General features: G+C 40.4%; 1 protein-coding gene across 3 annotated transcripts in view; it reads left to right on the forward strand.

Annotated features, from left to right (window-relative positions):
• GUCY2F (guanylate cyclase 2F, retinal) overlaps positions 1–16605 on the forward strand; it is a 100213-nt gene that overhangs the window by 70551 nt on the left and 13057 nt on the right. For all 3 annotated transcript variants that reach the window (XM_040323896.1, XM_040323897.1, XM_040323898.1), the window contains exons 14-16: positions 775–967; positions 5024–5198; positions 13693–13791. In XM_040323896.1, the coding sequence (XP_040179830.1) occupies positions 775–967; positions 5024–5198; positions 13693–13791 (467 nt within the window). The remainder of the gene's footprint in view (positions 1–774; positions 968–5023; positions 5199–13692; positions 13792–16605) is intronic.

Here is a 16605-nt window from a genome sequence, read left to right on the forward strand (position 1 = left end):
CATCCTTAAAAAGCCTTAATTTCTCTCCAGTCTTTTCTTCTCACATCACGGTTATATGTCACTGCTGCTTATCACAGTACATCACATGGTAAATTAGCATCTTAAGCAGATAGAAAAAAATCACTGTGAAGTGTGGGAAAAAGAAAAAGAAAACATCATAATTCTAAGGCCCCATACACACGAGAGGATTTATCCGCAGATACGGTCCAGCGGACCGTATCCGCGGATAAATCCTCTCAAAGATTTCAGAGGATTTCTATGCGATGGCGTGTACACACCATCGCATTGAAATCCGCGCTGAAATCCTCTGCCGATGACGTGTCGCGCCGTCGCCGCTATTATGACGCGGCGACGGGCGCGACGCTGTCATATAAGGAATTCCACGCATGCGTCAAGTCATTACGACGCGTGCGGGGAATCCCTTTAGACGGATGGATCCGGTAAGTCTGTACAGACGAGCGGATCCATCCGTTGGAATGGATTCCAGCAGATGGATTTGTTGAGCATGTCAGCAAATATCCATCTGCTGGAAATCCATCCCAGGGGAGATTTATCTGCGGATAAATATCCCACGGAGTGTACACACCATAGAATCTATCCGCTGAAACCCGTTTGCACGGATTTATCTGCGGATAGATTCTATGGTGTGTATGGGGCCTCAAGTGTTTAATTTGGAAAGCACGTACTACATATTTCCAGCAGAAATGTTATATTACAATATGTGGTTCCCAATATTATTCATGAGATGCCTTCTTTCTACTGCTTGGTTTTCAGATCTGTGGCAGACGCACTGAAAACAGGCTGCACAGTAGAACCTGAAGAGTTTGATGAAGTCACCCTATACTTCAGTGATATAGTGGGTTTTACCACGATATCAGCCATGAGTGAGCCCATTGAGGTAGTCGACCTTCTTAATGATCTGTACACATTATTTGATGCTGTCATAGGAAATCATGATGTATATAAGGTGAGTTATGACTTGTCTATAACAACTGCAGCTATGGCAGGGAATTTAATACGTTTGAGATCACTTTAAACATGATCAATCACCATTAATTTGTTATATTACGTTTGAGCAAAAAGAACATATGTAACACTTTAATACCATTTATATAACTAGAGAAGACATCCTTCGTAGAAAACTACAAGAATGCCTAGAGAATATGAGCTTGATTTAGCCCCATTCACACCTGGGTGTTTTGTAGTTTGGGAAGCTCCAAATTGCTCAACAAGTCAATCCTATTCAGGTGTCAGTAGTTGTCACCTGAAGCTCAAATAAAGTTACATGAGCTAGCTACTGGAGTGTTTTTGGCCTCATTGACTTCAATGGGAGCATGCAAAAATGTGTGGTATGAATATTTTTATCTAAAATGATGAGTGAAGCGCTGTGTAATTAAATCCTCTCCCTAAATTATACAATAATAAAAAAAAAAGTAACATGTATCTTAAAAATGTAATCTGTGCAAAAAATGTATAAATATAACAAAAACATCAGAAAGCAAATAAACAATGTGAATCAGTATAATACGGCAAACATAGGGCCAGATTCACGTAGGTGAGCGGCAGCGTAACGTATCGTAGACGTAGCGAACGCGAAAATACGTTGTGGATCGCCGTAACTCCTAATTTGCATACCCGACGCTGGTTTACGACGCAAACTCCCCCCAGTGGCGGCCGCGGTACTGCAACTTAAGATCCGACAGTGTAAAACAATTACACCTGTCAGATCTTATGGATATCTATGCGTAACTGATTCTAGGAATCAGTCGCATAGATAGAAACAGAGATACGCCGTCGTATCCCTTTTGTGAATCTGGCCCATAGTTCTTGAAATATATATATCCCAAAGAAAAAAATTGCAAATGATCCAAAATGATAATAACAGTCCCATACACCATCCAATCTTCATGTGACAACAATCTTCAGCTAGTGCAACAAATTTCTCCCATGTACATAGCACCGATGTGCCCGCCCCCAAAGCTCCTCTCTGGGGGTCCTCTCACCTGGTTTGATGGACCCCAAAAATAACAGGTGGTTATTAATATAAATATGTATCATAGCTTTCATCCAGGGTCATTCTTCATGCTGGTCATCAATCTCTTCAATATAGATGTAATAAAAAAGAAAAGGCTAGATAGTGCAAACCAACATTTTTATTAAAAAAGCTTGTAATAATACACTCACATAGCAGAAAGATTAAAGGGGCCATCCACTATACAAAAAACATCAGCAAGATGACGTCCCCGTCCAGTCTTTGAGAAAGCCTATTGGGAGATATACACCAGGTGGGCGGGGACGTCATGGCCCTGGATTCTAGGTATAAGTATCTTATTCGTGTGGCAATTGCACTTTGTGTTGTAGCTGTTCTGAAAAATTGTTTTTCTTTTTCTACTATTAATAGTGTGTTTTTATTTTCTTATATTATATACATTTTTATGTACTCCCATAATTAAAGTATGTGGAGTCAAAAACTTGCAATCCTGTCCCAAAGAAGCTCAGTGGCAGTTCACACAAAGTGTGGTAACAAGCATTTTACTGCATTTACTGCTGTTTGTATGGTCCAGAGAACCCTATACTTATGGGTGAGCAAGCTACTTTGGTGTGCTGGTTTCTGGGCCAGTGGCGGTGCATCCATAGAGGGCGCAGGAGCGCCGCCCACTCTCTCCTGCACCCTTCAATCAACAATAGATAGATTCATGCATTGCATGAATCTATCTATTGTCGCAGCTGCTGCCCCCTATTCAGGTGTCCGGCCCCTTGTCGGGCACTGGGCATTTGAATTACAGCGGTGGGGGTGTGTTCGAAAGTGCTTGATTAGAGCCGTTGGCTCTAATAGGCTTCCAAATTGTTAAACAGCGGGCGCACTGCTGTGCGTTCACGGTTTACACAGTGCTGTGTTAGGGAATCAAATAAATTGCTTCCCTAACACTTAACCGCCTCTCAGCCAATCAGGTGCACTGGATCTGGTTACCTGTCACCTGATTGGCTGAAGCAACAGGCGCTTATCATTGGTCCAATCATAGCAGAAGAGGACGGTAGAAGATATCGAGGACTCAGAGGGAGTGTGGAGAAATGCGCTGACCCGAGACAGGTAAATGCCCGGCGAGGGGCACACTGGTGGCAATTGATGGTGCAAACTGGCGAAAATTGATGGGGCAAACTGGCGGCAATTAATGTGGCAATTGATGGGGCATACTGGTGGGCAATTGATGGGGAAAACTGGCAGCAATTGATGGGGCACAGGGGCTGCGTTCGATGGGGCACAGTGGATGCTTTTATTGGGCACAGTGGTGGCAATTGATGGGCACAGTAGCTGCGTTTGATGGGAACAGTGGCTCCATTTTATGGGCACAGTGGCTGCGTTTGATGGGCACAATGGCTGTGTTTGATGGGCACAGTGGCTGCAATTGATGTGTTTTTTTTTTTCAGTTTGTTTGCGCCCCCCCAAAAAAACTTGAGCACCAGCCGCCACTTTTTTGGACCATCAATCTTTTGATACCATACTCTGATTTAATAAAAGTCAATGTAATGTACATGCTAATTCAAGAAGGTTACGCAATCAATATAACCTGTTATTGAGCTTACATACTTTTTGGGCTTAAAAGCAGACAATCAGGAATTTTAGAGCTAAGTTATTTTTCAACGTTGTCATGCAATTCTAAAGTTAGATATTGTTTCCTACTTACTTATTTAAGCTTAGGAATATTTAAATAAAACAAGTAACAAAAATAAATAAGTTTAATTTACATTCTATTAATATTCTACTTAACAATTAAGTTCATAATAGTAACTAGTGCATTTTTTTTTATAATACATAGATTCCGATGTGCTAAGTATATCTGGAAACTTGAATTTCTGTTTTGCCACCTGCATGTGATCAAGGGAAAATATATATAACTTTTGTGGAATGTGCACCATTTGTCAGGCACTTCTATATTTACCATGGTTAAGCCAGGCTTAGTACTTGTAACCAGGTGAACTAATCGCAAGAGAATATGCACACAGTTACTGTTGATTGAACTCCCACACTTGCGTCTTGTCTTATGCTGGCCATACACTATACGAAAAATCAGCTGAGATTCGGTCATTTAGACATTTCGTTCGTTTTTCGGCCAGTTAATGGGCACAAAATTGAAAATCGTTGGGATGTTTTTGAGCCGAAAAAACGAAGGACAAGTTTGGAAATTTTCTGCTGAACGAACGATAAATTGAAAGGTTAATGGGTTTCCCGTCCGAACTGTCTGCACTAGGTATATGTAAAAAACGAACAAAAAATGCATTCATTTATAATCACTGAACGATTTATTGGTCATTACACGATGGCACTATCGTTTGCGCTCACGATCGAATGTTTCTTTCTTCGAAAATGGGTTTGGCCGATTTTTCGTATAGTGTATGGCCAGTTTGGGCAAGCTAGTGCACCTGTTGGACCACATACTGGAATGCATGATAGACCAAAATGAATGGATGGAAATTTAAGGTATACCTGTGATGATGAATCATTAGGGAATAATGTACAAATGTGATTTAGCAATGCTATCTTGTACAGCTAAAAGCAGTGTTTTGGTAGTGTAGACAAAAGGTACATATCGTAACATTTAGAATTCAGACAATGCAAAGGTTCAGATATTATACAAATGATAAAGCTTGAGAAGCACTGATCGATTGTCTATATGTTCGTCTTTTCAGTTTTAGAATGGGGAAGAGTTAAATCCCCTATAATGTTTTTATTACTTTTTGTACCCTCTTTTGTCTCAGGGCATTATCGTAAGCTAAACCACCTGTTTTTTTATCTATGCAAAGTATTGCCCTTGAAGTAGAATTAAACCTTCAGACTATTTTAGTTTAACACATTGGGCACAATAAAAAAAAAGACCCATGAACATATTGTATGTTAAGATGATGTTTTAAACTGTACATTTTGGGAAAAAAAGGGAGAAAATAATTGAATGCATATTAGGTGCTCCTTTTACATCTTGTTGACGTTAATATATGATGTTCTATATGGGTTTTGTAATGACAGGTAGAGACAATAGGAGATGCCTATATGGTCGCATCAGGCCTTCCTAAGAGGAATGAGAACAGGCATGCAGCAGAGATTGCTAACATGTCCCTGGATATCCTAAGCTCTGTAGGATCTTTCAAAATGAGACATATGCCTGATGTCCCTGTTATGATACGTATCGGCCTCCATTCAGGTAAAGTACTTTCTCATAGGTAAAAATAGTAACTACCCATTTTACAACCAAAATCTGGTTGGTGGACAGTCAATTAACCAATGTATGTAATTTGCTTATCCTTGCATTATTTTTCTGTAGTTCTATAGCTCTTTTGATCTTATATTGGTTTCTGCGGCACCCCCCTCTGGCCACATGCGGTACTGCATACAATAGAAGTCACTGTGGAACAAATTGTATGAGTTTCCATTGACTTGGGGAAACTCGCTGTGATATAGGAGTACTTTGAATTACAAGCATTCCTCTGGAACGAATTATGCTCGTAGTACATGGTACCACTGTATATTGCTGGGTGTTGTTGTCTTTATTTGAAACACTGGTGCACATTTCAAACACAATTGGACACTAGTTTGTGGATTTGTTCCTATATTGTTTCTTTATATTTAAAGTTTGAATCACTGTTTAGCACGGTTGGCATCATTAATTAAGTTAATAATTAGCGCAATATTTCTATATTATACACATTTTTACTTTGTTTGACCCACTACAAAATATTTTTGCAGCTTTTATTATTTGGTGATTTATTAATGGTATATTTTTGATTATTTAATTTAGCGCTGTAGTTATTTTTTACATATTTTCACTGGTCATCCCTTCACTATCAGCAGCAAAATTATGGATATATTCAAATTTATTGAGAACCGCACTGTTGATTTAAAAGATGTGTTCACCACCAAACCTGTTTCTGAAGTGGGTGACCTTGATACCACCTTCAGAAAGTTTGGCCACTTAATGGAGAAGAAAGTGAGTGTATGGTGGGATCTTACAACCCATGAACAATATATTAAAGAAGGTATTGTACCGCGGAGACTCAGATGGGATGTACCAATAAATGATGGACTTCTAGATAAAGATTCTATAGAAGAATGGTATCAATTTTTTAATGTAAAAGGGACAGAAGTTTTACAATTTTTAATCAAACGGAAACAAAGAAAACTCTCCATGATCAATAAACAGATTGCAGATTGCAAAGTTTTTTTAGATGATCATAAGGAAAGTCCCTCTTTTTTAACACTCACAGCCCAATTAAATAAAGTTTTAGAACAAAAAGATATTGAAATTAAACAACGGAAGAAGAGAAAATATCTCAGGGATACCAATGATTATAAACAGCACCAAACCTTCAAGTGGCAAATTAATCTCAAGGATAGCAATAGGGGATCAATTTCATCATCCTCGGATAGGGAGGTTCGAATAGTATCCCCAAGGAGAGATATGAGATATAGATCTCCGGAACCCACTGGTAGTAATGGAGGTGAGGATGGTAGATTGTATAGGGACAATCCTAATGGTTATGGTTCCAACAATCCACCAAGATCAACAAGAAATGATTACAATGAACCGAGAACCCCAAAACCCTGGTGGGGGAATAAGAACAATCAAAAACCAAGATCTAAATCTCCGAGAAAACCGGCTTGGAAAAATAAGAATAATCAAAAACAGTCTAAACCTCCACAAAATCGACAAGATCACCAAGGGGGACAACAGTACGGTTACCAACAGGATCACCAGTACTATACACATAACTGTAGGGATCCTAGGGATAACTATCCCCAACAGCAATCTAGACCACCATCCCAACAATATAACTATGGGAGCTCAACTCCCAGGGACTATTATCAGTATGATAATAGAAGAAGTCCCATACCCACGCATAATAAATATGAACCACTGGGTAACTACAGAGAGGAAAATGATTCACGTTCTTTTTTAGAGTATCGTCGGAGCGAGAGAACTCCTCCACGGTACGATCAAACGACACATATGCGAAGCCCCAACGAAAGAGAGGATGTAGAGGCGGACACAAGATCCAAAAGAAGAAAAGTCCAGTAGGGGAGGGCATTTACAATATTAGTGGGATTGAACTAACACGTACGGAACTTTTAACTCTGGATAAAGGGCTCAAGTTTGCACCAAAACGCAACTTAAGCAAATTTGATGTCTATGTAGACATACAGAAGTATACCAGGAAGCTAAATATCAAAAAATATATGATGAACCAACCTATTAAAGGAGTACAGGACCAAAATCTTTTGGGGAGAGTTCAACATAGTCAACTGAGGAATAAATCATTATTTAATCCCCAAGTCTACAATAATGAACATGTTGAAGTTTTTAATAAATTGGTACTCAGAGACCTGGATACATTGAAAGTAAAAAAAGTCCCTGATTCCACAAGTATACATAAAGGAATAAAAGAATTAGAGGAAAATAAACAGGTCATAATTAGACCTGCGGATAAAGGAGGAGCTATAGTGGTACTTTCAAAAGAATACTATTATGAAGAATTGGAAAATCAACTGCAAGATTCCAGTACATACATCAAATTGAGAGGAAATCCTACGAATGAATACAAGGAAGAACTAATTGATTTGGTACAAAGAGGAAGGGACAAAGGAGTACTTCATAAAAGAGAATTCAAGTACTTAGTCCCTGATAATTGCAGGGTTCCTATTATATATACAATTCCGAAGATTCATAAGGACCCTTTAAGACCTCCAGGGAGACCCATTATTAATGGTATCCAGTCCATAAATGCAAGATTAGGACAGTATGTAGACAAGTTCATTCAACCTTTGGTCCCACAAACTAGGGCTTACCTAAGGGACACCAAACATTTGATTCAGATTTTGGACACTGTAAAAGTTGAAACATCGGAGAACTATCTACTAGCAACAGCTGATGTGTCCTCGCTCTACACTGTTATAAATCACATAGAAGCAATCCAGGCATCCAAATGGGCTTTAAACAAATTTGGGTCACTTGTGTCTAGACAGAATAGATTTGTGTTGAGATGTTTGGCATTCGGCCTACAACATAACTATTTTTGGTATAGACAAAAGTATTACCGGCAATTAAATGGCATTGGTATGGGAGCCAAATACGCACCTAGTGTTGCCAATGTTTTTATGGCCGAGTGGGAGGAAGTTGCCATTTATCAGAACTTGCCAGATCAATTGGTTTTATATAAAAGATTCATTGACGATTGTATCCTCATATGGAAGGGAGATGCGGAATCATTAGTCCAATTCTTTGAGAAACTGAATCTTAATCAGAAAAATATTGTACTTACTTATACCATCAATGATAAAAAGATACAATTTCTGGATTTAGAAATTACACTTGAAGCTCAAAAGATTATTACTAAAACCTTTTTTAAACCGGTAGAACGGAACAGTTATATTCCGGTAGATAGCTGCCATCATGATCCATGGCTCATCAACATACCGAAAGGTCAGTTAGTAAGAATCCGCAGGAATTGTACCGATCCCCAGACCTATTTGGAACAAGCCAACTGGATTGGCGAGAGATTTACCAAAAAAGGGTATGATAGTAGCTTCATACAGACGCAAATAAAAAACGTGTTAGATATACCGAGAGAGACATTAATTGAAGATAAGATTATAAACAAAACCATGGACGACAATATACCAATTATTTTGAATTATAATGTCCAACATAGACAACTGGAATCGATCTTCAAACGGCATTGGTCTATATTGCAAGCTGATCAACAGCTGCAATGTATACTTCTAAGTATGCCAAGGGTAATCTATAGACGTGCTCCCTCTTTGAGGGATTTGGTGGCAAAAAATGTACCTGATCCCCCCACCAAATCAAATACCCTTACTTTTTTTCAGGGAAAAGGTTTTTTTCCATGTAAAAGGTGTTTTGCCTGCAAGAAGACCAATTTTAATGGTCAAAAATGTTCCAGTTTTACGTCCAATGTCACACAAAAGGAATATCAAATAAAAGACTTAATAACATGTAGGACGGAGGGAGTTGTCTATGCTCTACAATGTTCGTGTTCTCTGCAGTACATTGGCCGCACTAAAAGACCTCTATGGAAGAGGCTCAGGGAACACGTTCAAAATATTGAAAAGGGCTTTCCGAATCATAATGTGTCGCGCCATTTTGCTTCGTGCCATAATATGAATCCCAAAGATCTCAAATTTTGGGCAATTGCTAAATACAACCCCCATTGGAGAGGTAGCCATATGGTACGGACCTTAAGCCAATCAGAATCAAGATGGATACACGAAATGAGGTCTTTATCGCCCAATGGGTTAAATATAGAATTCAACCTTAATTGTTTCATCTCTGATAACTAATTAAGTATTTGAATAATTTTGTGATAATGTATCTATCTGTTTTAATATATACATAATTTTTTCCTCTCTGCAATTTTAAATTAATTTTAGAATACCTATTGGTTTTTTTAAACTGTAATATATTTGGGATTTTTAATTGTATATTTGTAATTGCATATTTATAATTGTATGTGAATGATGCGATTATGTCTGTGTCTAATTGATATTGCTTGATAAGGTTTTGCAATACAAGCTGCAATATAGTTTTTAGCCACTAGAGGCTGCTATGCCTTTGATGCATATCCCTAGTGTCTATAAATGCCAAACCGGTAAAGTTTTTTAGATAAAGTTTTAAACAAACATGTTTTTAAATAGTTCTTATGTATTAAAATTGCCAACATGCACTAGATATTGTGTACAGTGCATGGTTAATCCTTTGTACGCCAGCAATGATGGAGATGTGTAATCACTCCTTCGCTCCCGTCTCTACCTGTTAGCCTCACTGACTATAAATATCAGCAGTTGAGAGCGGACGGGGAGTGACCCATGATTAAGTCAAGTGACCATTGACGTAACGCGTGGGGGAGGAGCTACGAGCGGGACGGACAGTGGATCCGAATGAGTAGATACAACATCAGCTGAGCGGCTCTATGGAGGATTGGTGCACTGGATATCTATGCTTTGTTTGAACGGCGGTAGCGTGAGTGTGCTATTTCTAGAGGAATATCTTTTGTTTCCTTGGTGCCTTACCATCTGTGCAATGAGTTGTCTCCTCTCCTCTCTTTTTTCATGAGCGGTGTCTGTGTGGAGGAGATCCCCCATCTGTGAAGCAGGAGTGTGCCTGTGATTACATCGGATATTCCTATCACTGCACTGAACTGGGTGTTGTTGTCTTTATTTGAAACACTGGTGCACATTTCAAACACAATTGGACACTAGTTTGTGGATTTGTTCCTATATTGTTTCTTTATATTTAAAGTTTGAATCACTGTTTAGCACGGTTGGCATCATTAATTAAGTTAATAATTAGCGCAATATTTCTATATTATACACATTTTTACTTTGTTTGACCCACTACAAAATATTTTTGCAGCTTTTATTATTTGGTGATTTATTAATGGTATATTTTTGATTATTTAATTTAGCGCTGTAGTTATTTTTTACACTGTATATTGCTTGTAATGAGTCAGGAGCATATTTAACAAGTTTTTATTGTTGTCGGCCCCCCCCCCCCACGGGATATTCTCTCTCTCTATTTGTTCTGTTTACTGTTGTCACCAGAAGATATAATAAAAATTTTAGGGTTGTTTCTGAAACAGGAGGTAAGATGACATTGCCCAATGTGGGAACTTGTTCAGGGGACAACTGTTTAAGAAAGGATGTATTTTCACTTTGGATACATTTCCTCTCACGTTCTTATGTGTCTCTGGGACAGGAAGTGAAGGGAATTCTTACCAGTTAGACCCCATGCACACTAAGTGTTTAGCCCTGGCGTATGGGGCTCCATGCTTAGTGATCTGCGGAGGGCACAGGGATTGCCAGCTGCCTGTCAAACTATAAGAGAGCTACAAACACTGTAGCTGCTGACCTTTAATAAAGACACTTACCTGTCCTAGGCGCCCACAATGTCGCCCCCCCGAGGCCGATCCCTCGATCCTGGCAGGTCCCGGCGCCGCCATCCTCACTAATGGAAACAGGCAGTGGAGCCTTGCGGCTTCACTGCCCGTTCCCTACTCCGCATGTGCGAGTCTCGCGGCGATTTGTGAATGGGCGGCTACTTTCTGGGATACACACAGTGCCCAGAAGGCAGCGTGCCCCATTTACCAGAAGACACCGCGAGGAGGACAAGGAAGAAGACCTTCCTGCGGGCTAGGAAAAGGCAGATTAGGAACATCTGCATTGCAAACTGCATTTCTGTTAAGTAAAAATGTATTTATTTTTTAAATTTTATGTATTTTAAATTTTTAGGGTGGAAATCCACTTTAAAGTAGCTATGGCTGGATGAAACTGGACAGCGCACCTAGCAGCACTTAAGTTTAGGGCAGTATGTGCCCAGAGATGTGCCCTGGAGAGCAAAAAGCCTGTGTTCCTGGCATTCGCCCCGGGTACATATTGTCCTAAACATAAGTACCACTGGTGCACTGCCCATCCTGCATAGAGCCTTGGACAAAGAAAAAAAAACCTGACATAGTTTTAACTGATCCCTACCCAAGTTGAAAACAAAGGTTTTTGCTTTAGATATACTTTAATGTTCCCCCACAAAAAAGCTAAGTGGAATTTGGTCATCTATCTTTAACTATTAGCATGATTATATGGAATATTTTATTTTTACAGTTAACTTCTGACTTCATTACCTAATCCTTTGTTTGTCTCCCTGGGGTTTGCATTTACTTTCACCTAAGCCATAACATGCATATTTTCTCTTTAGTGCAGCTGTCAAATTCTTTTACATGTTTATTATTGCACATTACTGAGCCTGAACATTAGGCTAGCTTCACACCTAACTTCTGAGGTGCATTGCAGTAAAACACACATGTCTTTTCACATGCACTTCATTAGGCGGCCCATTCAAATCGAATGGGCTGCACAAACTTCAGCAGCCCAGAAATCAGACCTGCACTTCTTTTTTAAGGCACACAGCACTGCAAGGGACATTGATACGTTGCGCTGCCTGGCAGTGCACGTCAGTTGGCAAATTTTGTTCGGTGCCTTTCACAATCGCAATTAGTGTGTGGTACCTGGAGTTAGGCCTCGTACACACGGCCGAGGAACTCGACGTGCCAAACACATCGAGTTCCTCGTCGAGTTCAGGGATGAAGCCGCCGAGGAGCTCGGCGGGCCGCCTTCTCCCATAGAACAACGAGAAAATAGAGAACATGTTCTCTATTTTCTCGACGAGTTCCTCGGCGGCTCCATCGGGCCGAAAGTGTACAGACGACAGAGTTTCTCGGCAGAATCAGGCACTGACCGAGTTTCTCGCCGAATTCTGCCGAGAAACTCTGTCGTGTGTACGAGGCCTTATAGTAACACACTCAGGGATGTGCTCATTTTGTGAACAGGGCCTCAGTATTGGTTTGTTTGTTGATTTTGAAACAAATGTTTACCAGTGTGTGTATTAGCAGGCTACTATTTTCGATGAGTATTTGATTATGGTTAAGAAGTATGTTTGTTTTTACTTTAGATTTTTTTTAATAGGCTAGGGTTTTTTGCTTGTATTTTGAAATTAATAATTATTAAAGATGTATTAATAAACCTTTGGGGCCAGATTCACGTAGCTCAGCGGATCGTATTCGAGAACGGCTTACGCAAACGACATTAAAAAATTCAAATTCGATGCGGGAACGCCGGCTATACTTAACATTGGCTGCGCCTGATAAAAGAAGGGGTAAGTATACGACGGGTACGCCGCTACGGAAACGTCGTAAGAAGACTGCGTCGGGTCCGCGTACGTTCGTGAATTTGCGTATCTCGCTGATTTACATATTATTTATCGTAAATCAGCCCCCGGCGCCATTTTTAAATTGAAAAAAAGATCCGACAGTGTAACACATTGTAACACTGTCAGATCTTAGTCCTATCTATGCGTATCTGATTCTATGAATCAGGCGCATAGATAGGACCAGTGTAAGTCAGAGATACGATGGTGTATCTGTAGATACGCCGTCGTATCTCTTTGTGAATCTGGCCCAAGATATTTGCTTTTTAGCAACTTCTTTTAGGTATGCTTTCCCACTTTCTGCTGTTGTATACAGTTGTTTGCACTCCTTCCTAAAATGCCAGAGTGGTTTGATGACCATATGTAAAATTGCATTTTCAATATGTCTTATAATAAATATGTAAAAAAAAAAAAAACAGTAAAACCAAGCCTAAGTCCTCCTTCACTTACCTCATCCTTCGATTTTGTCCTTATTTCTTCTGAGAAATCCTCACTTCCTTTTCTTCTGTCTGTAACTCCACACAGTAATGCAAGGCTTTCTCCCTGGTGTGGAGTGTCGTGCTCGCCCCCTCCCTTGGACTACAGGGGAGTCAGGATGCCCACTAACACACAGCTCCTTTCTCTATCTGCAACATAGAGAGCGTCCTGACTCTCCTGTAGTCCAAGGGAGGGGGCGAGCACGACACTCCACAGCAGGGAGAAAGCCTTGCATTTCTGTGTGGAACAGAAAAACAGGAAGTGAGGATTTCTCAGAAGAAAGAAGGACATTTAAAAGCAAAATGGAAGGATGAGGTAGTGAAGGAGGACTGCACTAATGTAAAGGAAGCTATTTAGGAAAAAACAATTGTACATTTACAACCCCTTTAAAGCATGTCAGTACATTACTTTATATGAATAAACAACAACACTACTGTACTTCCTTCCCTAGGGCCTGTGGTAGCTGGTGTAGTAGGCCTGACAATGCCAAGGTACTGCCTGTTTGGGGATACAGTAAACACTGCTTCCCGAATGGAATCAACAGGGTTACGTGAGTACAAACAACTAATTCTGAGAAAATTATGTAACCTCAAAATGATACATCCTGGTGACTGGTGAATAAATATAGCTTTAAAATATTACATAACAACATTTATTTTGGTATTTTTACATTGTTATTGTTTATACTGTTATACATAAAGTTACAGAACAGTTGAAATTCTTTGTCTGTTTACTAAGTAGGACAAACCAATTGAGATTGTGTTTTTAGAGCCTGAGCAGGATGTGGTACCACTGACACTTGTTACGTTTGACTGTTTCATACAAAGGGCTAGATTCAGGTAGGGAGCGCGTATTTGTGTGCGGGCGTAGCGTATCCTATTTGCAACTTTGACAGGCAAGTGCAGTATTTACAAAGCACTTGCTCCGTAAGTTGCGGCGGCGTAGTGTAAATTGGCCAGCGTAAGGCCGCCTAATTCAAATGTGGAAGATGTGGGCGTGTTTTATGTAAATGTATGGTGACCCCACGTAAATGACGCTTTTTCCGAACGGCGAATGCGCCGTCCGTGAAAGTATCCCAGTGCGCATGCTCCAAATTACGCCGCAAAGACTCATTGGTTTCGACTTTAACGTAAATTACGCCCAGCCCCATTCACGGACGACTTACGCAAACGACGTAAAACGTGAAAAATTTGACGTGGTCCTGACGTCCATACTTAACATTGGCTGCGCCTCCTATAGCAGGGGTAACTATATGCCTGAAAACGCCTTACGTAAATGGTGTATCTTTACTGCGACGGCCGGGCGTACGTTTGTGAATAGGCGTATCTCGCTGATTTACATATTCTAGCGGCCCGCGTAAATATGCAGTTAAGATAAGACAGCGTAGGAAACTTACAACATTTAAGCGTATCTCAGTTTGAGCATACACTTGCGACGGCGCGGATTCGGACTTAACACAGCGTATCTACTGATACACCCGTCGTAAGTCTTTCTGAATCCGGGCCATAGTAAGCGCCTTATTGTTTTACTAGTATGTAATTCTTGTTTATGTATTTGACTATATGGGTAAGTTTTACTTTTTTTTACCTGAATTATTATACATCATTATTATTACTGTGCCACAGTAACCATCGTAACCAATAAAATATGATCTTTTTAGCCTATTATGTATGTATATATATATATATATACACATTTTAGTTTATAGTACATTAAAAAGCATATTGTTCAATTAGTTACTAGATACTGTTATCTACAGCAGCACTTCTCAACCAGGGTGCCACAGCAAAATGGATACAAAATTACCCAAAATAAGGCAGGCAGATACACTGCATATTTTTCACTAACAGCTGTGCCAGTCTGGTGCTTTTTTAAACTGTCATGAAAGCTGCACATGGACTATATGCTGTGTGGGCCGCCCATGTTTTACCAATCAATAATGTCATTGGTTGCTAAGGACAAGTTGGGCACCTGCACAGTTTTCTGGGTAGCCAACAGGACTACTGACAGCGACAGAGAGGAGGAGAGAGCCGAATGGAGGTGCTGGTTGTGCTCTCTCTCCCCTGTCTGTTCACAGGCCTTAACACAGAGCACACTCAGTTTGGCAGAGCCCAGCCCACACCTATTCACGACTCTCTCTTCCTCTCTGTTGCTGCCACTACTCCAGTAGCCAGTTCCCACCTGTAAATTTCAGATTTCAGAGTGTGTGTGTGAGGGATTGTAATTGGGACACAATGGGGGAAGGGTAACAAACATTTGTGCATGGGATGAGAGGTTTTATGCTAGGAGGTGTTCATCGGAAGGAGGGAGGTGCTAGGAAGGGGAATTAGTGGTAGCAGGGGGGATTTTGGGGGGAGAGGTTTTACAACATACAGACCACTGAGCTCTGCCTTAAAAACAACATTTTAGGGCTTGTTCGTCCCAGGTGCAATGTAGTAATGTGTGTGAAATCACATGTTTTTCTGCACTACACAAAAATGCGCTACCTTTTGCAGACGTGTGTGGGTGCCATTAATACTTAATGGCAACCCTGTGCATCTACAAAGTACAAGTGCTTTCACATCTGCTAAACTGCATGTTACTGAAGTACTATGTATTTTGGTGTGGCGCGATTTAAAAAATTATGCCGGGACTTCTTTTGCATGTTTCACGTGCATAGAGCAGCCCCAAAAAAAAAACTCGATATGTGAGAACAAAAACGCAGACGCACCTTCTGGTGTGAATGAGCTCTCAGACTGGTGTGCCCCGAGATTGTGCACAAATCTAAAGGGTGTCATGGTCTGAATTCTGAAGGCGTAACACAAACTCAGGGGCGGACTGACCATTCGTGCACCCGGGCACTGTCTGAGGGCCCCATGCCACTAGGGGGCCCCATCAGGGTTGCCAGCCTCAGTAAAATCAGGGGGAATATGTAAAAATCTGTGTGTTTTTTTTAAATCCCAAGATTATAGCTGCTCCGCCTCTCCAGTACCTTTTCAGTGTGTGTATGTGTATTCTGTGTGTGTGTCAGTGTGTGTATACTGTATGTGTATATACTGTGTGGCCCCATAATCTATTGCCTGGGGGACCCATAATCTATTGCCTGGGGGACCCATAATCTATTGCCTGGGGGCCCCATAATCTATTGCCTGGGGGCCCCATAATCTCCTATTGCCCGGGGGCCCCATGAGTTGTCAGTCCGCCCTTGCGCAAACTGCTAGCTATGACAAAAGTATTCCTAGGCCTCATAAATAACAGAAGTGACATTGTAAGCCCCCTGTACATTATTTCTGTAGTTCTCTAATTTGTAATAGGAAAAACTGGAATATGACTGCAGATGCATTTCTAATACCTTTATAGTAGCTTATGGTAATTAAAGCATAAA

This window comes from Rana temporaria, chromosome 9, assembly GCF_905171775.1.
Source record: "Rana temporaria chromosome 9, aRanTem1.1, whole genome shotgun sequence".
Lineage (NCBI taxonomy): Eukaryota > Metazoa > Chordata > Amphibia > Anura > Ranidae > Rana > Rana temporaria.